The sequence below is a fragment of the Festucalex cinctus genome, chromosome 5 (assembly GCF_051991245.1).
Source record: "Festucalex cinctus isolate MCC-2025b chromosome 5, RoL_Fcin_1.0, whole genome shotgun sequence".
NCBI classification, from domain to species: Eukaryota; Metazoa; Chordata; class Actinopteri; order Syngnathiformes; family Syngnathidae; genus Festucalex; species Festucalex cinctus.
The window spans coordinates 14,846,137-14,871,855 of record NC_135415.1 but is presented as its reverse complement, the minus strand read 5'-3'; the positions used below and the strand labels follow the sequence as shown (position 1 = coordinate 14,871,855).

General features: G+C 38.4%; 1 protein-coding gene across 1 annotated transcript; it reads left to right on the top strand.

Annotated features, from left to right (window-relative positions):
• The first annotated feature begins 1,236 nt into the window (after positions 1-1,236).
• On the top strand, positions 1,237-21,223 carry scarb2a (scavenger receptor class B, member 2a). Its single transcript, XM_077521438.1, has 13 exons — positions 1,237-1,868; positions 7,733-7,890; positions 7,969-8,116; positions 9,238-9,432; positions 10,640-10,731; positions 11,380-11,499; positions 11,720-11,898; positions 14,279-14,397; positions 14,723-14,796; positions 14,885-14,936; positions 15,022-15,174; positions 16,144-16,191; positions 18,098-21,223. Exons 1-13 carry the CDS (start codon positions 1,746-1,748, stop codon positions 18,227-18,229), a joined length of 1,593 nt encoding a protein of 530 aa, XP_077377564.1. The 5' UTR covers positions 1,237-1,745; the 3' UTR covers positions 18,230-21,223.
• The last annotated feature ends 4,496 nt before the right edge of the window (positions 21,224-25,719 follow it).

Below are 25,719 nucleotides of genomic sequence, written 5' to 3'. Positions count from 1 at the left end.
GCCTTTTTATTCTGAGTGTAGTGTTTTATATGGAGCATTTTTATTCTGTTTCATTCATTCAGTTTCATTCTATATGGAATACAAAGGCTTATTGTTAACCCAGCTGGCCAGCCTGTCAGATGCCTCCCTTCGCCAACACACCTGATTCAAATGATCAGCTCATCAGCAAGCCCTGTTCAAGCTGAGACAATCAAACAGAAAATGAGAACACTGGCAAGGCGCAATTCTGATTCAAGCTGTTGACATCACTTGCTAGGCCATGCCCCTTAATTGCACATTCAACACACAAACTCCACAGTATGTAGACACTATAAAATCTGTATGTCATTACATTCTCTTCATTGCGTTTTCATACACTACAGTGCTGTTTTTTTTTAAACAAAACATTTTTTATGGCATTTCAATTGGGAAATTTATCTCATATACTGTATGAGTAAATGGAGTTTAAGGAATTAATTAAACTTGTAATTCTTGTTACCGTTGTAACTTATTTTTCCTCAAAATGTTGCTGAAGTGACAGACCTCTAACAAAAAGTGAAAATAATGTCAACAATATTCATAAATTAATCTGCATCCGGCGCTTGGCAGTGCTATTCAAATCCAGCTAAATACATGTGCATTATATACTGAAAAAAATGTTAATATACACAAACGTGTGTTTTGTGCATTACTACTCTACATGTATTGACTAAACTGCAGCTTCTCCCCCTCCATCATCCAGCATCTGATGCCGGTCTCCTCGCATCCTCTTTGCTGCTCACGCTTCACTCACTGCCGGATACTTCGCTGCAGGCTACCCTTTAAATACCAACCCCGCCCCGAAATCAGTCGATCAAATTCGACATCGTGCCCACCGGCTTCTAACCAATCAGCGAACGGAGGGGCTAGTGTCGAGACGGTGGTCCGGGCGAACGCTAACCAATGGGAGGCCGAGTTTGACGCAAACGTGAAAGGGGGGGGAAAAGGGGGCGTGAGGGTGATGGATGCGTGACGTCACGGCCATTTGGCACTCGAAATGTAACTTACAAAAAATAAATAAATAAAAGTGCCACAAAAGGAGTATGTTCATACGTGTTTGTTTGGGTTGAAAAGAAAGTGTTAGAAACCTACACGTCTAAGCACAAACGGGTTAAAAGTCACGTGACGCTACAACGTCCCTGTGACATGACGCGGCGCCGGCTTACAATACCAAAACTAAAGATAAAAAAAAAAAAAAAAAAAAAACTAAACAAGAAGTGGTAAACTTGTCTAATTGGGCGTAATGAAATTATTAAAGAGTGGGGGAGGGCGCCATATGGTTGTAGTGAAGCCAGTTTGCCGTTTGTCAGACGAGTAGCATCCCTTTTAAATAGTAGAGAGGAGATGGTAGGTGGGTGGGATTTTTTCCCCCTCACTACGCTACGCCCCGCCCGGCTCAGCCTCCGAAAACGCGGCGCTCCGCCTCACCGGCTTCATTCCTGTAGAGAGGAACCGAGAAGGGCAGGGGGGCGACGCGAAGGCTCCTCCTCATCATCAATCCGCTTAAAAAACAAACTTCACCCGGCTAAAATCGCCACCTTCTCCCCGGAGCCTTACACGGTAACACTCGGAAGAGGGAAGAGGAACAAAGAGAACGAAAAGCCTCTCCAAGAAGTAGACCGCGGAGACTAATCGAGCGCACCTCTCTTCAGGGACGCCCTTTTTTTCCCGTAAAAGGCTTAATAAGCAACATTTTTCTTCAGTTTTTTCTTTGTATTTTTGTCATCATGACGCGGAGATCGTGTGCCATTTACGCCACCGGCATCGTGTGCGCCCACCTCCTCATCGTGGGGATCGCCCTGGTAGTGGCTCAAGTCTTCCAGACCACCATACATAACCGCTTGAAAAAGGTGAGCTCGGTTTGACCTTTTTTTTTTTTTTTCGTCCAAATGCAACTAAAAATTCTCCACTGGAAAGCACTGCACTTAGGCTCAGACCAGCTGATGCAGCTGTGCATGACCCACTGACACATTCTCTCATACTATGACCCTGTCTTCCCATTTGCACCACTTTAATTGGAACATTAGTTCTCTTAGGAACATCCCCATCTACAATCGTCTTAAAAAGTAGCCCACAGTGCACACTTTTGCCCTCCTAGGTGTCCACAACGATTCAGAATGTTGATTTTCCATATCTGTCCTTCCATTAGGACTCCTTGCTCATCTCCATATGTAATTGTACTTTTTTTTTTTTTTTTTTTTTTTTTTTTTTTAAGGTCGAAAGGGGGTAGAGGGTTTGTTCCAAAGCTGTAAATTGTGTCAGTTTGAGGTTAACCAAAAAAAAAAAAAAAACGTCCCAAAGCGGGTGCAGGATCTCTTTTTGCAAGGTCATGAAGTCTTTTTCATTCATTGCCATTCATTCATTCATACACAGTACGTGTCTTCTCTTTGATCACAGATCACAGATGTGTTCTCTTGGATCACGGATGAAATTGACCGGTTAAAACGTGCAAGTTAATATTTTAAAATCAGGATAAAACTTATGCAGCATGTGTTTTACTTTTTTTGGGGGGGGGGGGTGATATATATGTTTTCTGTGACAACTCCAGTGTCAACTACATTAAAACCAGAAGATTTGTAATCTCAGGGGTGTGGGCCCTTGAGTGGGTGTTAGGTCCCTTTCTGGACTGTCATCATTTGTCAATTTATAGACACATTAAAGTCTTTTTAGTTTAATTAATTTATTTCTGTACAGATGTGTCCTGTTATATTGCCAAGAAAATTAACTTGTGAAAGTCTGCAAAAAAAATATTGTTAGTTAGAATAGAACTTCAGCAGGCTATTGCCAAGGTATGCTAAATATGATGTTCTTGGGGAAGTAGTTATTAAAATCATTTATATGTTAACACCACAAAATAGTACCGTTTTGAGAGTATCAAGTAACTCATAAGTGTATGTTTCCAATCGTTTTGGTTGAACACGAAGCCTTTTTGATTCATTGTCATTCATTCATTTGCATTACGCCTTCTGTGTTGCTGGTCAGCTTGAAATATAAAATTTAAATTGTGGAAATGATGATATGACAGTCACACACATTGAAGAGCTGCTATCGGCCACAACTCGCACCCAATCACTCCACACGCTGACTCACCCACTTGGCCAACGTATGTCTAATCTGTCTTTCATCTTTGATGTTCCTTTGGTTTTGTTGTCATCAGTAACAACCTCACAGCCACACTCACTGCAGGGAAGTGAGCTGCCTTACAATTGCAACAACATTCTTTCATTTTCATGGTGTGTGTATTAAGCAATGTGACCAATCAGCGAAAAGTTTGACCACTTTTATCTCCCAATGTTCACACAGCCAAATTGGCTCATGGTGAGGAAGAAAGTTCAGTTCTCACTTGGTGACGGTATAAAATGTGAGTGCGAATGTTTGTTTGTCTGCCTGCATACTTGTATGTATGTATGTATGTATGTATATGCCTTGCGACTGACTGGCGACCAGTTCAGGGTGTCGTCTGCCTATCGCCCAGAGTTATCTGGCATTGGATTCAGCACCCGCGATTGAGAAAGCATTGAGAATACATGGATAGATGAATCTGAATCAAAAGAAATAAACACAACAGATGAAGTCAGTTTGGGGGAATCCTGCCCTGTGGACAAAATTTGGGCAAAATTTAATGGTTTCAATTGTTTTTAGACAAGGAATGAAGGCATGGGCATTGCAATGTGTCTGCTTGCAGTGACATCAGCATGGGGTGGGGGGTTAGAGGGGCAGTTGCCTGTGTTTGGATGGGGGATGGGAGTTCACGGGTGGAACTTGCTTTTACCCTCAGGGCTTGTCTAGTTGTGTTTACGCTGGGTTGTGTTGTGACTTTAATTTAGAGAGCAGCCACTCTTACATTACTTTCTGATTCCAGCTGTTAGAGCCACTTGTTAGCTTACAAGGCTAACAAGGATTGTTCCTATTTATTTTTCCGCTTGTTTCTTAGGTACACCACCAAAGTTCATGGGTGAAACCAAAAATGACAGCACAGCAACACTTGCTAACAATCCAAGTAACATGCAGGGGTGCAAATGAAAAGTAGACCAGTAGAACAAGTTCACCTTAATTTGGATGAATTAAAAAAAAGAAAAAAAAGAAAAAAAAAGTCCAAGCTAACAGACCAACATGAGGCTAGATGTTTAAAAACTCTTTGACTGCCAAAGACGTTTAATAACAGTTAGTAAAATTACGATGAATGGAATGCGATTTTTCATTTAGTACCCACATTGTATATGTAGTAAAAGCAAACAATATTTTTGCCTTGAAAGATGAGTTAAAATGTTCGAAATCGGCTGGCACTGTTTTTTTTTTTTTTTTTTTATTTTTTTTTTTTTTTATATATAACGTGGCAGTCAGAGTTTTAATCAGTATAAAAAGGGGGGGGGGAGAACAACACTACTCAATCTCTACTATTTAATCAGTATATACAACAATTTTTGTATATTCTATCCATGGGTGTCAAATAAAAAAACAATAATTAAGAAATTTGCCCCTTTATAAACTGGCAACTATGATATTGTTAATCTCTGCTAAAGCAATTAGTATCTCCTTGTTTGAAAACCCGACTGAAAAGTACATTTTAATGAGTTCTTCCACCGTAGACATTTTGCAAACTGTGACTTGTGTAGCGTGACACATGCGTTTCCATTCTGCCGGCACGACACAAACAGCTGCGACGAGGAAAAAAAAGTGGCAAATTTGCCAGTTTATAAAGTGGCACATTTGCAGCACCAGTTATTCTTGTTAAGTCAATATTAATACAAATGATGTCTATGTCACGTCTTAAAAACATGAATTAAAAATAAGAAATGTGAGGCAAAATGTTCATCCAAGTTTCTTTTCCAAACTCTTTATAATGTACCGAACAGGAGGGTTAAGTTGGTATAGTGGCGATTCAGCAGCTCAATTGGGGGCAGCAGCTGACACGCTATATATCGCGCCATGGCACACCCGCCGCTTCCTTTGACCTTTTTGGAATTGTTGGCATTCCTCTTACTGACATGAATCAGCGACGAAGGTTTTCGGGGGCACTGTGCCAACTCATCTGGACTACTTAGGGAGAAAGCCAAGCAGCAAGTCAGCTTCCCTCTGCTTCTTGGTGTAAATTAATTTTCCTCTTTGAGAAAATCTCCAAATGAGGAGTTGCTTAGCGGGGGGGGGGGGGGGGGGGCGGGGGGTGGGGGGGGGGGGGGGGGGGCAGTTAATCCGCATCTGTCTCAGGGAAGAAAAAAAACAAGTCTAATTGCAGGTTTGCTCAGAAATTTTAGGTCAGGATAACAATAAATTATGTTGTATCATTTACCAAAAAAAAGAGCTGCATCCCAAACCATTTGTTGGCCTAATAGCATGAATAGTCATTTTAACTCATTGTCAACATACTAATAAAAAATACAAATGTATTTGTTGACTAAATGTATGCCTGGACAGATTCTTAGTCATCCAGGTCACTGTAATCTACAAGAAAAATGTTCAAAAATGATTTAGGCTATTAAGATATTAGTCTAACGATATGGAGAACGGAATGTCAGTTAAACAATAAAATAATTACTGCTACTTGGCTTGGGCCAAATATGATGTGACACCACATAAGTCTGACGATTCCTGCATTAATAAAATGTTTTTGTTTTTTCTCGAACATAAGGTCTGTTACAGGAATGAAGTTTAATTGTTAAATATGTGAGAATAAAGTTGTATTATTGTAATTTATTAACTTATTTGAACCATATATTACGACCAGAGATGGGGAAATACAGGTCCATAAATTAAAAAGCCTGCAACAGTTTGGCTTGAGGCACATGTGCTTCTACTCAACAGGTGGAGGTGAGCTCGTTTACATGCCAGATACTGAATTGGATTCCCCATCCTTTATTACAATTAAGATGGGGGAAAAACAAAACAAAACGGAAAGACGAAAAGTTAAAGTGAAGAAAGGATGAGAGGTTCTTGGGAACAAAAAGTTTGACAATCCCTGCTCGAGGGCGTGGAAGGAAGTATAAATCATGTGAGGAATTTCTTGCCTTCTTCAACGCCTTAGGGCATGTTTTTTTTTTTTTTCCCCTCCACTGGTCTTGAACCAGGAAACAGCAAACAGACAGAATGAGGGGTGACAGATTGAACATGAAGGCATTTAAAGAGAGTCATGCTTGGTTCGATCTGGTGTACTTTTACTTAATTTTCTTGTCGGATATCATCGTGACTGGACAGCGCCCCCAAAAGCTGTTTTGTTAAGGACAGGTCCTCATCATCAACTTCCACTTGTGTCCTTGGGCTGTGTTTCTGTTGGCACGAGTGATATCCTCCCCGCTGATAAACGCTGTCCAAATAACAGTAAAAAGCATCAAAGAAACCTTTGAAAAATCCAAGGATTGTTTTTACAGTGAGGACAGCTGATACAAGGTTTTTTGTTTTGTTTTGTTTTGCGCAAAAGGAAGAACTTAGTTTTAAAAGTGCGTGACATCATCCTGGTTTCACTTCAGCTCTTATGTGAAAATGCTGAGAGGCACGAGGGTTTAAAACGTATCAAGTTCCTCATGGCAGCGGCACAAACTTGCTACAACAGCAGATCTTTGTTACATATTTGAAGGGGAAAAAGTTGCAATCTCACAAGAATTGGGTGAAATGTTTTTTTTTTTTGTTTCAAGCACTTTTTAAGGGAAAAAGCTGGGCTCTTTTTTTTTTAAATTATTTTTTATTTATTTATTTATTTTCTCCCAAGAAAAGACATTTTCTAGGACATAAAAGAAAGAGGAGGGAAGTCACCTTTCGAAAATATGGCTATTTCCCTAGAAAGTTTCAATTTTAGCATTCTGGAGCAGGAAACCGGCTTGCATATTTTGGTCGCCCTGAGCTCTACTGTGGTTTCACGGGAAGCCTCGAGTTGTTGCGAGGATGCGACCGACCCAACAAACATCTACGCCGACTGTAAACATCTGCCAAGGTTGGAAAGTCTCTGACAGGAAACGCTGGCCGCGCCTCAAGCTTAAGGGCGCGTGCTTGTGCGAGACAATGTACAGCATATATATATATATATATATATATATATGGCCTCAACGGTGAATATGAAGTAGATTGTTTTGTGGTGGGAAGTGCAAATACTTGAGTGGTCTTTTCAGGAATTTGTACTTTCCGATTCATTTTTCAGGCGACTTTTTCCTTTTACTTTTCCTTCCTACGTTTTGAAAGCAGACGTTTATAACACCCTGTCTGTTTTCATTGACCGAAACAGGACAACTTAGCTTGACTTGACTGCACTACTGTAATCCTGTGTCAACTTCATCAACCACGCCAACAATTCACAGGCATGCTCGTTTTGTTTAGGTTCTTGCCCGAGCTTGCCGGGGTGCACATGTACGGTCGGCATCTTGTGAGCGTGTTCGAGTGCCCTCAAATGATCCTTGAGTTGTGCAGAAACAACCCAGATTAGTGTCAATTAGGAACCGAACAAACGACTCCACTACTCCAGTTAACAGTGAAAACAATTGTGTGTCGTCCCTATCAGGCCTTAGGGGATATAAACGAAAACAGGAAGTAGAAACGTGCAAAATAGAGATGGTGAACGGCGCCAAACATCACAGCAGCTTGCATCAAATAAGATCAGTGACGGTGTCATACAGTACAACTTAGGGACTCGAATGTACTTCGAGAAGAATAAGAAGTTAATTCACACAAAGCTATTCAATGTCATCTCTTGCTGAGGCAGTATCTAAAGTTTTTACTTTGTGTTCAGGAAATAACGTTGACGGAGAAGAGTCAGATGTTCGAGTCGTGGAAGAACCCTCCCCCGCCCGTCTACATGGAGTACTACTTCTTCAACGTCACCAACCCGGAGGTGTTCTTAAAGGGCGGCAGGGCAGCCGTCCAGCAGATCGGACCCTACACCTACAGGTAATCGAACTAACGGACCCCCCACAGGTGAATCGCCTCACGGCGCCTGACCACGTCCTGCTGTTGCCCACATGGCAGGGAGTACCGGCCCAGGGAGAACGTCACCTTCCTGGAGAACGGCACCAAAGTGTACGCACTCAACCCCAAAACCTTCGTCTTCATGCGGGAGAAGTCAGTGGGGGACCCTGAAGTGGACATCCTCAGGACCATCAATATCCCATTAGTGGTAAGCAACGTGTTGTTTATAGTCAACATTCTGCACATCTTTTTTTTTTTTTTTTTTTTTTTTTTTTTTTTTTTTTTAAATAGAACAACAGTTTTTCATCAGTTTAGAGTCAGGTTAGGAAGAAAGTGTGGGTTAAAATGTAGGATGGAAAGATATTTTCAAATAATGTTTTTGTAGTTTATTGTGTATATGTATAAGTACAAATATTAAGAAAGGTAAAAGTATATCTAATACTAATTCAATATAAATATATCACATTTTTTAAAAAAGTGGGATTTTTTTTTATCCAGAAAATAACTGTTTAATTTATATATCACATTTTCAACATTTAAAAAAAACATTTTGATACAACTATATAATATCAATATTATCCATATTTTTTATTTTTAAAGTGTTTTTAAAAAATAAAAAATAAAACTATCCGTATTCACAATTCCATCCATCCATTTTCTTGACCGCTTTTCCTCACAAGGGTCGCGGGGGGTGCTGGAGCCTATCTCAGCTGGCTCTGGGCAGTAGGCGGGGGACACCCTGGACTGGTTGAAAAAATCTGCTTTTCCAAGTGTCCATTAACAGTTTTTTTTTTTTTTTTTTTTTTTTTTTTTTTGTGGTGTAAATATTTTGTTTATTAAATATTTTTAAATAAAAAGTTATTTAATACTAGAATTAATTTAAAATAGTAGAACATGTTTAATTTCACATTTGTATTATTGTTAAAAAAAAATAAAAGTTTTTACTAAAATTTGTAAAATGGCAGGTGACTGTACATATTTTTCACTTTCTAAAAATGTAGATTTTTAAATATTTTCTAAGGGCTTTTATTAAAAAAATATTTTTCAATGTTAGGGGAAATATTTTTATTTAAATAATCATTTAATTAAAAAATTAAATTGTACAAAAGAAATTTAAGGTTTGATTTAAGTGAAGTAAAAAGTCTTAAATGTTCAATAAGACAATAAAAATACATATTACATTAAAATATCTATAAATAAAATGTTTAAATAAAACAAGTCTTTCCTTTTTTTTCCCCCCGCACGCACATCCATTTAAAACGATAACAAACAAAAAAAACATGTCCCCCACTCTCACCCTCCTTTCTCCTCCCCCATGTGTCCGCCCAGGTGGTGATGAACGAGCTGAACTCGTACTCGTTCTTCCTGCGCAGCTTCATCTCCATGTACATCAAAAGCCTGGGCGCCGAGCTGTTCACCACGCGCACGGTGCACGAGTACCTGTGGGGCTTCAAGGACCCCATCCTCACCAAGATCCACTCCATGAAGCCAGACGTGGACGAGTACTTCGGGCTCATGTGGAAGGTAAACGCCGACTTGTCATGCAGATTCACACACTTCCTGTTAAGTGTTGTGGCGCAACTTCTGCAATGTTGCGGTGAGATTATGAGCCTCTTAGTTTGGTGACTCAGCCAGGGAGTTGACTGGGAATTAAGATGACCACTCGTGCTGATAAAGACGGCATTGGGGCTTATTTTGTCGAAGTGACGTTTTAATGGCTTGTTTACAAGTCAGTGGCACCTTGACTTAGTTTGTAGGGCTGGAAAACTAATGGAATTTATCTCATAGAGTGATTTTTAAATCCAGACTGAGAGCAGTTGACAGCCTCCTTAAACTGTAACTGTTTTATCTAAAAAGGGGATTTTAATTTCAATGTGAAAATGTTAAAGTGAAATATGTGTCCCAAACCATGAGTTTTTTTTTTTTTTTAGCTTTATCTAGTGAGCCAAAATTGATTTTGATGCAGATTTTCACTATTTACGGGCCAGCTCAATCTATATTGTCACCAAATAGTTGTTATCAAAGCTAATTAATGATAATGTTTGCTTATTAATGTTTTTTCATCGCTTCCCCCTTTTTTTTCTTTTTTTTTTTTAAGAATTTGTTGGTTTTTACCTTTTCTGTTTTTTTTATATGTCATCCCTATGTGATCCCTAGCCACTGTCTACTGTAATCTGTTTCCTTTAAATCATTGACAATCATTGTGAGAGATTTTTTTTTTTTTACATTATTATCTTCACTTAACATAGATGAATATCATAATTTTTTAATAACATTTTTCAAGGTATCTTGAGGAAATGTGTTATTTTATAGGTCAAACTCATAGCCCTTCATATTCTTCTTCTTCTTCTTCTTCTTCTTCTTCTTCTTCTTATTATTATTATTATTATTATTATTATTATTATTATTATTATTATTATTACCTCTTGGTTTAAAAAAAAAAAAAAAAAGTTGACCGCTGCTTTTGTCGTAAAAAAAAGAAAATGGAAAAAAACAACTGAGAAACACTGTACTGTATCTCCCCCCCTCCCGATCTCCAATTATGAGCGTTCCTTGTGCTCAGTTTGAGGCTTATTGTGCTCTACGGGGGGGTCGTGTCAGCCAAACACAAAGCGGCGTTTCTTTACGCCGCTCATTAAAGCGTAGGGACGCAAACGCGTTCTGCCTCAGTGCCTCTCCAGCATGCGCTTCGTGTCTAACCCGTCAACTCTCTCCCATCTCGTTTTGGCAGAAAAACGGAACCCACGAAGGGGAGTTTGTGTTCAACACCGGTGAGCAAGACTACATGGACTATGGCAAAATTGACACCTGGAATGGACTCAGGTAACCTATCACTTTTTTTTCTATTTTTATTCATCATTTGTATCAGTGCTTTATTTTTGTTATTTTCTATATTCCCCCTTACTCCTTCAGTTATGCCCAGTGAGCGATTGTCACTATTTACTCAGTTATACAACTTTTGAGTTTGGTCCAGCGGGGAAAGCCTTTGCTCCCGATTTTAAGTGGAGCATGATTGCAAAATGAATGTTTGGCTACCCAATGTGACTTTGTACTTTGAATAGATCCAGGTTGGTAGATTGGCGAAACCACCAATGTTACATTTGTCCCATTCCCTGAAAGGCTTTATTTTTACAGCAAATTAGTTTTATAAAAAACACACTGCATAACTACACGGATGTTGCACCAGAACCACTGAATTATACCCTTGATTTCTTGTCGCTCGACACTTGGTTCCTCAAAACAAAGTACAGTCAAAGTAAAGCAAGTAATTTACATTCTACATGGAAATGAGTGTAACATGAAGTTGAACAGTGAATAAAGGTCTCTGTATCAAACAAACAAACAATTTTATTTTCACTCTTTCTTGTAACGTTCACACATGATTTATTCAATCAGATTGACAGTTAGCAGCGATGTTTGGTGTCAAAATCAAGATGCAAACATGATTTTTTTTTTTTTCTTTGCGACTAGGGAGATGACATTTTGGTCGTCCAACCAGAGCAACATGATCAACGGCACGGACGGCGCCGTCTTCCACCCGCTCATCAGCAGGAACGAGCTGCTCTACATCTTCGCCGCCGATCTCTGCAGGTATGCGCGCTCCAATATCATGTCCGCTCCCGCCCTTGTTTACCATCGAGGAACCAGAATACATCAGGAATCACAGATAAAAGGACTCAGAGGCTGATAAGGAGTTTGTGCCAGAAGAGTTGGGCACACCCTGGAAACGAGCGATACACAGGAAGCCATTTTGGAGATGAGAACAACACGGGGTTCCCAAACTGAGCGTGCTCCTGTTTTTTTCTCGCAGGTCCATCCATCTTGCGTACGTGAAGGACGTGGAGGTGAAAGGCATCCAGGCGTATCGCTTTGCGCCCCCCGAGGACGTGCTCATGAGCCCCGTGGACAACCCGGCCAACAAGGGCTTCTGCGTGCCCGCCGGACACTGCCTGGGCACCGGCGTGCTCAAAGTCAGCGTGTGCCGACAAGGTAAGTTAGAAGTTTGATGCAGAAAAAAAAAAGACTTGAGAGATTTAAAAGGCATACAACACAACAGCTTTATTGTTGAACAAAAAAACGCAAAAAAAATTGATGTTGCATTAAAATGATCATCATTCGTAGTTGAGGTTGTTGACATTTTGTTCACTCAATTCAATTTTATTTCATTCCTTAAAAAAAGAGAAAAGAAAAGGGACAGAAAGAAGTAAAACTTACCGTGTGGTATCTGCCCCTGATCAACAACAACAAAAAATAATCAACACAAAATAAATGTCAGCGAGCGTTCAAGACACATTCAATGTAACAGTCGAATAAAATAATTCGGCAGCATCTCCTTGTGCTATATGTATTTTTCAAGTAATTGAGCTTTTTAAAAATACAGATGTACAGAGATGATTTTTTTTGTTTTGTTTTACAATCCAGATTGTTCCATAAACTGACACCGTGAGTTGAAATACATCGTTCTTCTTGTTTTGTTCTATATTTTGTTTTGGAGAAAATATCCGTTCCTCTTAATTTATACTCACTTTCCCTTTTTTTTAATTGAATTTGTATATTAACTGGTAAAAATTTAGTTTTTAGTTGTATAAATAATGGATTAGTGTGGTCTCTGTATCCGCAACCGCAAACGACACGACTTGCACGTTTCTGTAAAAAGATGGAATCAATGTGGGTTTCATTGAAACAAAGTGACAGCGAGGTAAAGCTCATAATGTCAGCAGAGCAATTAATGTAGGTCAATCATACTTGGGAAACATATTTGGAATATACCTTCATTGTCAATCATTAGCTCAAAACAGGTTGTTCATTGGCCACTCTTGGTCATTAAAACCGAAAGGTACCGTTGAAGTAACGAAATTAATTCACGTTTTACACTCAACTCATAGCAGTGCATTAAGACACCTGATTCTGACCTGCCCGCTTGAAAAATACTGAGAAATATATCTTTAATGTTAGTACTGTCGCCAGCTCAGTTCTTCAAAAGAAAATAACGATTTTACTGAAAGCCAGCACTATCTGGTCTTCCCTGAGAGATTTTTGACCGTGCGGTTGATGATTAACGGCGCCAAGCACGCGTGTCGCAATGATTGGAGTATTTGACCGTGTTGAGTGGAGCGCCCATTGCTGCGATAAGAGCGCCAGGAGCATCCCAGACATACACGACACACGCTCACCTCTGGACTCTGGTGTTTGCATTCCTTCAACCATTCGTCCTCCTTATCAGACACTCGATTAGTGTAATGGATGGACTACTGTGACAAAAAAAAAAAAAAAAAAAAACTAAGCTCCTTCAACAGGACTATTAGATCAACTAAATAAGTTAGATGGATTTTTTTTTTTTTGAACACAATATACAGTGCTGTGAAAAATATTTTCACAGTAAGCAGAGTCAACAGAAATCCGCAGAAAGAGAAGTGAATATAAAATGCAGTTTCGAAATGTTTCGAATTGTTTTTTGTTTTGTTTTTTAAGGGAAACGAAAATCTAACATCTGGCCCTATGTGGAAAAAGTTGACCTAATAATAATTGGCTGGGAAATTTTTGGCAAAACTGCCAATGAGTCTTTTTTTCATCAAGGTTGAGGAATTTTGGCTCGCTCCTCTTGGCATTTTTTTTTTTTTAATTGGCCAGATTCTAGATGCTTGCTGGAGTTCCCTTGCAGACAACAAAATTTGTCATTCTATTAGTCACAGCAAGTTGTCCAGGCCCTGAATGAGAAAAGCAGCCCCACACCATCACACTGTCGCCACCATGTTTGACAGGAGGTTGTATATCAATTGCAGTGTTATTTTTCCGCTAGATATATGCAACATGCCACACACCTTCCAAAACAACAAAATGAAACACGGGTCTTGTCAGTCAACAAAATATTTCTCCAAAATTCTGTGAATGAGGCCTTCAGTTCTTTTGGTGTCATTCTGGGTTTTTTGTTTTTGTTTTGTTTTGTTTTTTTAGTGACCTTCTGGATGAAGTTGTCGTTGCAATCTTGGGTGTATGGTTCCCAATGTTTTGTTGCTGATGTCACAACGTAAAGCCTTTGTAAAGCTTTTATTTCCATTTACCTTGTTTTTTATTTTCTTTGTGTTGTGATATGATGCGTTTCTTGAGAGTGTCAGGAATGAAAAGTGTTTTGAGCGTGAAGGTTAGTTTCTAATCTCTGCGTAAAAGAATCGTATCTGTTGTGGACTCTTGGATGTTTGTGTTACCCATGTCAGCATGTCATTAAAACACATGTCTACGCTATCTATAGCTGTAGATCAATTAGAGCGACACAAACACAATCGGTCTCTATCTCACGTTTCGTCTTATCTACCTTGTGGAGTTTGTGAGCGGCCATTGACTTGTGTTACTTGTTGTGTCCTGCCTCAAGGCGCCCCCATCGTGGTGTCTTTCCCGCACTTCTACCAGGCCGACCCAAAGTACATCAACGCCATCGAAGGACTCAATCCAAACCAGGAGGAGCACGAAACCTACCTCGACCTGCAGCCGGTACGGACCATTTTTAGAACCTACAATTACGATTTCGCAGCTTTTAAGGTTCAGTTAAAAGTACGCTAGACTATTAGCCTCGCACCTGAAATCAAATCGGTTGATTCCAAATGAGAAAACGCTTCTAGAATGCCATTAGCGTAGCAGCTAATGTGTTAAGGTACCAACATCTACTGAAAAGTCACAACTTCGCTTTTAAAAATTCTTTTCAACAGACTTTGCAAAATATTTTGATATGATAAGGTTCTTAGTTGACAGATAAATGAAGCTAATACTTCAGGGTACATATTATTTCTACTTTTAATCTGTTGTATTGTGTTTACAGACCACAGGCGTTCCCATTCGGGCCTGTAAGCGCGCTCAGCTCAACGTTATCCTGAAGAGAGTCACCGGCTTCCCGTAAGTCCATTTGTAATTTTTTAATTATTATTTTCTTAACCCTGGTCCCTTCTTACATCTTGGCTAAACGTCACCTTCTATCTCATAGTGACACCAAGTTTCTCAACGAGACCATTTTCCCCATCATGTACGTGAATGAGGTGAGAATGACCGCCGCAGGAACACGACGCGGTGTCAAATTTGAACCTTCAATATCCGTAACGGCCACTTTTTTTTTCTCGGTAGACGGCGACGGTCGATGACGACTCTGCCGCCCAGATGAGGACACTGCTGCTTATCGTCACCCTGGTGTCCAATTTCCCCTTGCTCATCGTGGGCATGGGCCTCATCCTGCTGCTGGTCCTTGTGGTCCTGTTCTGCCGAAACCGCCAGAAGAAGGTGAGTCCCCCAACATGGCCCCGCAAAACCCTCCGAGGCTTAACCACGTAGCAATAATAATAATAATAATAATAATGATCCAGTAATCTGTTAGCTCCCAGTATCCCTGCTAGATTTGTACTGTTACGTTAAAACAAATGCTAGATTTAGCCTGTGTGAAAGGTTTTAAGCCCCAAACTTGCCGCATGCTAACTAACACATTGCATCCTTAACACCAAAACCAGCATGGCCAGTTCCCCCTCCCCCCAAAGATTTATGTGCAAAGTCTATTTTGGGAAAGGTTTTTGGTGATCTATTAACCTAGCTCATGAAACAGCTACCTCATTTTTTTTCCTTATTTTTTTTTTACTTGCACTGAGCTCCAAAGTCATAATTGAATTTTTAAGCATCTTATGTTTAACAAGACAATTTTAGTTGAATAAACTCTATTAGCATGCTAATAGATTATCAGCTGTGAGTAAAACAACTGCTAAGGTAACAAAAAAGTCACATTAACCTTTCTCAAAAAAAATATTTAAAATAATAATAGTAATAATATATTTTTTGCATAGCAAACCAAAACAGCTAAACTAATAATAACCTGCTGTTACCTCTAGTTAATTTAGTTAATTATTTAAATCTAAGCAAAATTGTATTTATATGTGTATTTTATCTTTTAGCCTAGCCTCTAGACCGGCTAGCAGCTAGAGGCTAGGCTAAAAGAGCTCCATTCACAAAATAACGCTGCAATTATGATGTGCTGTTTGTCATAGTTTGTAAGATAAGCATGCTAAGCTAACAAAAGCAACTTCACTTATCAATGTTATATTTGTTGAAAACAGTTACCCAAATGTAGGTTTGTTAGCTTAGCATGGTGGAAAAATGTTGAAAATTCTTAATTGCCATGTAAAGCATTTTTTGTTGTTGTATTAACCCTGTTGTTTACATTTTCTGTAACCCTCCCCCCTTTTCCCCTTTTTTCTGTTTTAGAACGAAGTAAAACGCATTGATTTTACTGAGGCTTTTCATTCTTTTGCTGTAAGTCTTTTGACCATTTTTTGTTGCCTTGTTTGCTGTTCTTTCATGTTTTTTCCATTTTGTTGGCCATCTTGATTATCATTTTTCATTCCCATTTGGGTCTTAATTGTTTCTTCACACAATACATTTAACTTATTTAGTCTGGTTACATACATTTTATGCTGTTATTGCTTTTGTCCCAAGGACTTCATATTTACCGTATTTCCTCAAAGAGTGCTACATCGTTATCTTGGAAATAAATAAAATAAATCACCTGTCCCGTAACAGACCTCATCCAATCAGGACTCATTATGTTGCCCCTCTTCGCTTACATCGATGTTAATGTTTGACTACAGTTGTTAACCAAAATCGGAGCACATAAACATTTTGTGCAGTTTTACACTCCAGTTTCAATGGGTAAAATTAAAGAATAAAAACATCTAATAGAGTAACATTGCAAAAAAATAATGTTGAAGTCTTTTTAGCATTTTATTGTTTTATTAATTTTTTAATTTTTATTTTAATCAAGGTTCAGTATTTGTAAGGAGAAAGTGCTTCTCTCGAAGCATGTATCACCAATTTGTTTTTAAGTCTAAATTTATTATTGTTGCGATAAAGCCATCGAAGTAAGTACAATAAAATTTGCAGTCATATTATACTATGATTGTTTAAAAAAAAAAAAAAAAAAAAAAAAAAAAAAAAAAAAAAACCTTAGCCAAGAGATGCCTGGTCCTCCTCCTGTAAATACAGAAAATGGTCACTTAATGAGGAAATACGGTATTAAAGTGACGTTTCACTGTAAACATTTCAAAAAGTCTTTTTGAATGTATAAGCTTGTGTAATGTTTTCAATGGTCGCTGTCCATCATTAAGCACGTACCTCCAAATTTTACGTTTTTAACGCCAACACCCATAATGAAAGCTGCATGCAGCAATGAACGGGCTCGCACCTCCAAACGACCACCAAATTTTGATTTGGTTAGACGGCATAAGACACAAAAAAAAAAACTTTCACACATACTTCCTTCAAATTGTCACTTTTTTGGGCAAATTCCCTCATACGAGTGTTGGAATTTTACCCAGAATAGCTTCTTCAAACTTGTCCTGTTTCATACATCAGTCCTCAAACGTTTTTGTACATTTCGTTCAGATAGACAGACGTACTCGATTTTGTCTTGGTGAAAATTATGTCAAGAGCTGATTTCCAACACTGTACAAGGGATCAACTCTAAGTAAAATGTTTTAAATTGTATTATATATATATATATATATATATATATATATATATATATATATATATATATATATATATATATATATATATATATATATATATATATATATATATATATATATGCATGCATTATTTTTGAAAACTGTTTTATATAAAAAAAAATAAAATTTGTTTGATATTTTCTGCGATTGGCTTGCAACCAGTCCAGGGTGTCCCCCACCTACTGCCCAAAGCCAGCTGAGATAGGCTCCAGCACCCCCCGCGACCCTTGCGAGGAATATGCGGTCAAGAAAATTGATGGATGTTTGATATTTTGGGGAAGATCTATTAATTCTGAAAATAATATAGTACATTTTCAAAAAGTTGTATACTTGCCAAAAATGTGTGCATATTTGAGGAAAAAAGTAACCCTACCGACTGACACGGATTTTGGTGGACATGTCTATAATAACTAGCGCTTGAATGGCTTGACATATTTTGGTAGTGGATGCGAAGGCGATGATAGTCAACTCGACGTCAAAAAAAATGAGTGATGTCATGATGGATATGTTTCTCAACTCTCGGTCTAAGTTTTCAAAAAATGACTGCGCAAACTCCAAACACTCAATACGTGCTTTTTATATTTACCGGACAGCGACGCAACATCTTTTGCCATCTGGTACTAACCTCCCCCTTTTTTTTTCCGGCGCTCCAGACGGCCAAAGACGAGACTGCGTACACGCAGGTTAGCGACAAGACGGACGAGTCGCCCGAGGCTCCCGCCGCCCAACCCATGAGGAACGGCTCTTACATCGCCATGTCTCCAGTGGAGGCACAAAAGTGTTGATCCAGGATTGCCCCCAATACCCCCCCCCCCCCCCAATCCTCCCCACCCCTGTGCACCCCAAGCCTGGAGCTCAGGAAGGGGGCTAAGGGGGCAGCACACAGTGGGGGGGGTCGTGTGTCCGTGGGCGGCTGAAGGGAAGTTGAGGTTGGAACTCTCCCTGAGCCCGGAGTTAGGACTTACTAATCAATACCCCCCTCCAACTCGGAGCCCGAGTCAACCATGAGAGGTTTCCTCTTCCTCTCCTGCTTGACTCCAAAGATGAAGACTCAACCACGTGTTGTTTTCCGCCCCCTTATGCCCAAAATGGTCGCCATTCCAACACCGATGCACCGTCCCCGTCAGGGGAACCGCCTTGTCATATTAACAAGAATATTTACATATATAAAAAAAAAAAAAAAAAAACCACAACAGAGACTGAGCCAAACAATTTAGTAATTTTTTTCCTTTTGTTTCACACACTAGCTGGTTGTGAAATTGTGTGTTCGCACCACCTCATAACACTAGATACATTTCCTAGCTTGTTTGGTTTATTCTCCGACGGAAGCATAGAGCTGCCAATGTGGAGTAAACATTTTTGGCTGGCGAGTACGTTTGAACATACTCGCAAATACGTTCCAACATACTCGCAAATACGTTCCAACATAGTCGCAAATAAGTTTGAACATACTCGCAGATACGTGCGAACATACTCGCAAATATGTTAGAACGTATTGAAATATGTTTGCACATATTTGCGAGTATGTTCGAACGTACTCGCCAGCCAAAAATGTTTACTCCCACATTGACAGCTCTATGCTTCCGTAATTCTCCACCTGAAGCTAGTCAGTTTTTTTTCCTTCTTCCTTCTAATGGGGAACAACAACAACAACAAAAACACCTGCGGAACTTACAAGGGAGACTGGAACTCGCTTTCTCTGCCTTAGCGCCGTGACGGTTGGCACGTCTACACTGTTACTCAAGCACAACTGGGACCACCAGCGGTCCTCGACGAGCCTACCGAGTCTTCGGTCTTTTTTTTTTCTTTCAAGAGTCAAAGACACTGTCGGTGTTACTGTGCAAAACGCAGCACTTGAATCACTCGTTGTCTTATCATTTAAAAAAAAAAAGAAACACACACAAATACTTTTTGCCTAGAAAATGTGCCCTGTTTGTATTGTTTTTGTGATTTCCGCATCAGGTGGTCCGCCTGTAACGTAACATTTCAAATCCCTCTTGTGTGTCTTTGCTACAAAGAAGTGGCCATTAACTTGTGGATGAAGCTTCCTTCCAGTTGCCATTCTAAACTTTTCTTCGTTTGTGAGCTTCAAAACCAACAAGGGAAAAAAAAAAAGTTACATTTGTGCCACACATTCAACAAAAAATACTGTGGTGATACATTTCATTCCCTCAAGCCTTTTTTTTTATTTTGTTTTTATTCTTTATGAATTGTGAAAAGTTTCCATTGGTTAAGCGCGGTTCTGATTGTTCATTCAAGTATTTCATCTCAATTCTTTTGTCTGTAGCATTTTAAAATGTTAGTGCTAACCGTTTGGTTAAATTGATAAACATTTCGCAATCATAATACATAATAATCATGGATCCCATCCGGCACCTCATGTACAGGTTTACTAACCTTTTAGTTACCAAAATGTCAGCATGACGCATCACTACTAGCATACTTTGAAACTTTTACCAGAAACGCTAAAGAAAACAATTGCTAACTGTACTGAACTGAACCACCGAATGGAAACTTTTTTGGTTTTTGTCAGTGTCCATTTTGCTAACTGTGAGGTTGGTTAATTTCATTTCTACTTCAGGCTGGCTACATAACGAACATATCCTAGTCAGGAGTTGGGAGATTTCTGTAACCTATTACATTTCAAGTGGCTAGCGAACTGCTTGGTCGAAATTTTTGGGAGCTGAAGTCTGCCCACCTGACCAGCATTCCGATGTAATGGTTATTTTGGGACCCTTTACAATGTAAACTTTGATTTCATACTCACTGTAGCGAGCCAAATGTTTGTTTGTTTTTTCTTTGGTCAGTGTTACATTTCACTTGGCTTCTGGTCAAGCATATATATCGGGATATTTTTGGAAATGGTGGATGAAAAATTTGAACGGTAGCTTTTCAAGAGAGAACCTGATGTTGAAAAAGTGTTTATACATTTCAATTCAAATGATTTTTTTTTTTCTGGTGACGGATATGTCGGATCGGTTAATTCCGACGTTTGTATATTTTCAGGACATTTTGCAACCTACATGTTCCTTTTGCCGACCTTACTTGCCCCGCACGACTGTGACCAAAGACACCCCTGGCTTAGCTCCTCGTGCCACAAACCGATACCACCTGCCATATTTCCGCCCCCGCTCGTGCCACCATATACGCTGCTGTGCCTTCTTGACATCAAGGCCGAAAAGGAACACTTTGGCGTGGAATCTCAGTATTATTATTATAATGTAAGATAAAAGCAATATGGAGTTGTGTGAAAAAAAGTTTTTTATAACAGGGCCGTGTATTTATGTTTGTTTTTTTCCCCTGGAATTTATTTTTTATTTTTCTTGTATGTATAGTTTTGTCTGTATCTGATGCTAACTTGGCATGCTAACATTGTCAAACTGGAGGGCATTGATGGCCAGGCTGATTATCTTGATGTGATGAATAAGATGAATGACGCCCCCCCTCCTCTTTCTCCTCCTCCTCCTCTTCCTCACTCTTCAGGGACCAGCAGTTGTGCCATGAACCTACTCAGGGTCCCGACACTCTTTTCAGTTTGCGCCCCTTCCCCTCTTTCCACTACAAAATGATGACGTCGCATTGGTTTGATGGTTGTTGTTTTTGGTTTTCCGAATGACAATCTCCCCCTTGTCATGAGAAGTGCAAAAAAAAAAGAACAAATTCCAAGTACTACTCATTTTTAGTTTTGATAATTTCCACTGCGCACACCTTTCTTACAGTGCTTTTGTAAACATTTCTAGTGTATTTGCAAGAAAATAAAGCTTGCTGTCAAGTGCAAAGTGGCCTGCTTTTATTTATGACATCACTTCATCATAACTATTTGGTGACAATATTAATTATCTTTTTCTTCTGTGCCTGTCTTAAGTGTCTTTAAGCAAAATTCATTTTATTTTCATGAAATTTTTGGAAGTTTTTTTTGTTTGTTTAACTTCACTTTTAAAAACGGTCTAAATGATATTTGATATTTTTTTTTATTTATATACATGCATCATACATTCTTTTGCAATACTGATATAATTGGTTTTATTAAAAAAATAACAAAATAAACGTTTGGTTTTTTTTGTTTGTTTTTTTAATATACACTGTACACCAATTTCCATTTCTATACCAAGAGGAAGTAACCTTGCTCTTGCAAGATGAATTCTCGCAGTATTTGTGAGTTCACAAACTCCATGTTGTACCGCTCCGACAGACAACCGCCGTTCCCAAACCACCGGTGGTTCGGACCAATCACAGAGCGACATTGTGTTGGGGGGAGGTGGGGGCGGTGGTGGCGGGATATGCAACAAACAAACCTAACATGGACATAACATGGACAAATGGACGCTGCAATTAATTCTGTTCTCGCAGAATGACTCACCGTTTCCTTGTTGAAAGTTGAACAGCGAAAGGCACTTCGTGCATTTCTAGCTGGTAAGGTGGTCATGCTTTTCCCCAGTCATGAACGGAGATGACATTTTGAAATTTTCACCCGTGGCCGTGATTGGTTAAAACAAACGTGTAGAATGTCGCATCGTCCAATCAGCTCGAATTATTGTCCCGCCTTTTCCCGACAAAACTACTATGGAGTGGTACCAGATGGATATTGCGCGGCGAACCTGGCTATTGCCTATGGAAGGCCAAAAGTGTCAAAATTAAATAAATAAAAAGGTCATTTTTGAAATAACTATCCTGTAGATAAATAACAGACAATTATGTAATATGGCCATTAAATTTTAAAATGAGGTGTTAGCATTATTATGAACAAAGTGCTATGCTATACTTTACTATTTAACAAATATTTATTTTATTTTGATTAAATATTTCATAATGATTATTTTAACAACGTCATACTTTTTAAAAATAATGCCATTATTTTAACAACGTCATACTTTTTAAAAATAATGCCATTATTTTGACAACGTCATACTTTTTAAAAATTATGCCATTATTTTTAAAAAGTATGATGTTGTTAAAATAATCATTATGAAATATTTAATCAAAATAAAAAAAAATTACATATTAAAGAACAGTATGAACACTTTTCATAATAATACTAATGCCTCATTTTACAATTTAATGTCCATATTACACAATTGTCTGTTATATATCAAAAGTGTGGTGATGAGAACATAATTCACCCACTGATCGTTGGGACGAAGGAGGAGTTGGATGGGATGAAAGGATAAAAGGATGAAAGGATAAAAGAACAAAATGTTGGTAAGTCTGTGAGCCTCGCGCAGAGTGAGTTGTTGTTGATGATGTCAATAAAACGCCAGTCTTTGGCTCTGGACTTCAATACTCTGCCTCCGACTCCCGTCACTGCTCGCTACAAAAGCATAGTTATTTCAAAAAGTTCTTTTTATTTATTGAATTTTGACACATTTGGGCTTCCATAATTGCCAGGTTAAAGAGGAAGTGTTCAGTTTGAAAAAGGTCAGTGACCGCTCCGACAGACTGGAGTCCCGTGATTTTTGTTTTATGAGGTTCTTTTTTTTTTTTTTTTTTTAACAGTCATCACGTTACTGCTGACTTGACACCCACTTATAGCAAATGCTTCTCGCGATTGCGCCACGACAAGTTTGGACCTGACGCTTAATTCCCTGAAAGCAATTAAGAGTCACCTCCCACGCCTGAGCAAACAAATGGACACATCCAACAGAATTACGCCCTGGTGCATAAGGATCGAAATACACGATGATTCAAAAAGAATGACCCTATTTCATAATCAAATATTATATGAAGGAAAAATAGCAAAAAATAAATAACATTTTATAATAAAAGTATTCTATTAAAAGTCAAGTTGTATTTCACGTTACAAGTGCTCAATATGGCCTCCCCTTGCAGCACAAAAAAACATCAATACAATATGAGAATTCTTCACAAACACGTTGCCTTTTTTTTTTTTTTTTTTTTTTTGCTGTCGCTGTCAGACGCATGAGTCTCTCAGTGTCACGTGACAATTATATGAAAACTGGGAAATCTGATCTTTCAAACACGCACTCCCTCATTCTGATTCATACATTTACTTACGAAATATTTGATCATGAAATAGGGTCATTCTTTTTGCATCACCCTTGACATGAAATATTAATTGCATAGCCTATATCCTAATGTAAATAAAGAGTATTTGGTTTAGTTGTATGTAGCTATCAGGAAAGAAACATGACTCACGACAAAATACGTAAAATCATAATTCTCAGCAACGTACACATCACGCTAAAATAACCTGTTGACAGGCAACCTATATTGTAATCACGGTAAAATAGCTTTTCACGCCAGTGAGACCACGGCAAAATAACTCGAGCATTGGTGTTGCTAGTCTAATGCTGCCTTCCATTAGCCCTCGATTGGAAAGCCCATTTTGCGTCTTTTTGTTCCAAGTGTTGATTGAATATTTTCGGGCAGGGGGCACCAAGGTATCCCCATGAGTAACCCGGCCTGTTCCAAAAATAGTTCACCAGTGATGGAGCATTGTGATTTCCTAGTAATGTTGTATAAGCAATGTTTTGAAAATGTAAAAAAATAAAAATAAAAATGGTAGAGATTTATAGAAATAAAGTGCTGCATGCTACTGTCTTTATCTCTTTCCCTAATATTATGCTAAATCGTTAACATGATCACTGATCAGTTTTCAAAAAGTTTTGAATATTATATTTTCTATTTTTATATTAGTTGTATATAGTGTTTGGTATATATTTGTCTTTCAACCGTAGTGGAGTAAAAGTAATACATTCCTAAGAAAAATAGTATTCAAATTATGTATTGTTGGACACGAAGTTCATTATTACAGCCTGAATGCCACAGAATTCGTGACAAATGTTTAAGAACAAAACCTTTTTTTTTTTCCTCCATGGTAGAAGTTATGTAAGAGTTCAGAAATGATGCTATGAAACGTGCAGTTTTGGGGAAAAAAATACTTCAAATAAAATACATTTATTCGATATATTTAAACCCTGATACAGGTCAATGACCTTCAAAAACTGCCCTGCTCTGCTGCTGTATAAGGAATGTATGGGAGGCCTGCATCAACTTGAAGATGCTGTGAAGGGGAAGTTAATTTAATTTGTATTTATTAATTTACATTTGTTTCTTTTTGGGAATAGAGATTCCCTTCTCTTCTTTCTACACTCGTGGACGAACGAGTCCAGACTGAAAAGGTGTCCTGTTGTGCACTTCTAAGAGCAGCCTGTGATGCAATCGTGAACGGCTGCACTAGTAACCTTTTGCCCTGCACACTAAGTTGCATCAATGCAAACAAATGTGCACTGTGTGTATCTGGGTCAATGTGGAGTCAATGTAGAGCAAAGTGCATGAAATGAGCTGACAGTATTAATCAACCTTAAATTCCAGGATCGTAATCGGTCAGTGTGGAGACAAAATCTGAAAAGTATAGCGAGCAGATATTTTTTTGATTATTTCGAAATATTTCAAAGCTTCATGCATGTGACACCAAAATATAGGTCATCGTCATATTCTACAATGTAGTATCTATGATGTTAAATGGTTGTGTGCCTTTATTAACTTGCGTTCATCCTCAAACTTGGCAAACAAAATGCTCTTGTAAAACGCCATTTTGAAACCTGACCCTTCTATGAAACCGCGGCACGTTTTCTTGAACCGTAATTTAAAATCCTACCTTGAAAAAAAAACTGTAATTTGAAAATGTACTTAGCAACCCTAGACCAAATTTGAAACTCAGAACAAAGTACTGCAAGTTGCAGGAAGCGGTCTTTATCACCCCCTGGTGGTAACTTTGAGACGCTGCTTGCCGTTGGTCGGCAAAATTCGCATTTGGTTGCAAAATATGATAGTAGTTAATTTAAATATTATCTATTCTACTTTGTGTACACACACACACACACACACACACACACACACACACACACACACACACACACACACACACACATATATATATATATATATATATATATATATATATATATATATATATATGTACATATAAAAAGAGGTAAGAATAAATAAAAAAAATAACTACAATATTTTTCAATTGTCCTACTTTTGATCGTTGACAGTATATTTACAAACAGTATACAGTACGTAGACTCTTAAATGTAAATATTTTATTTTTTTAGATATACATAAACTAATACTCTTTAAAAGGAAATTAAATATGTGTATAAAATAAAAATGTACTGGTACATAGTTACAGTATATACAACATATCGTAGTTAAAACTGTTGTACGTACAGTATATGCATAAATATGCCTGATTTTTTTTTGTACATTAAATTCTTAATTTCTAAATCTCACTATATTTACATATAAAATG

Bases quoted from the DNA above. Each gene is read 5' to 3' on its own strand.
- scarb2a (XM_077521438.1), top strand. From the start codon at position 1,746: ATGACGCGGAGATCGTGTGCCATTTACGCCACCGGCATCGTGTGCGCC. The intron at 7,891-7,968 runs GTAATCGAACTA...CCCACATGGCAG, and splicing joins ATCGGACCCTACACCTACAG to GGAGTACCGGCCCAGGGAGA. The intron at 14,398-14,722 runs GTACGGACCATT...TTGTGTTTACAG, and splicing joins CCTACCTCGACCTGCAGCCG to ACCACAGGCGTTCCCATTCG.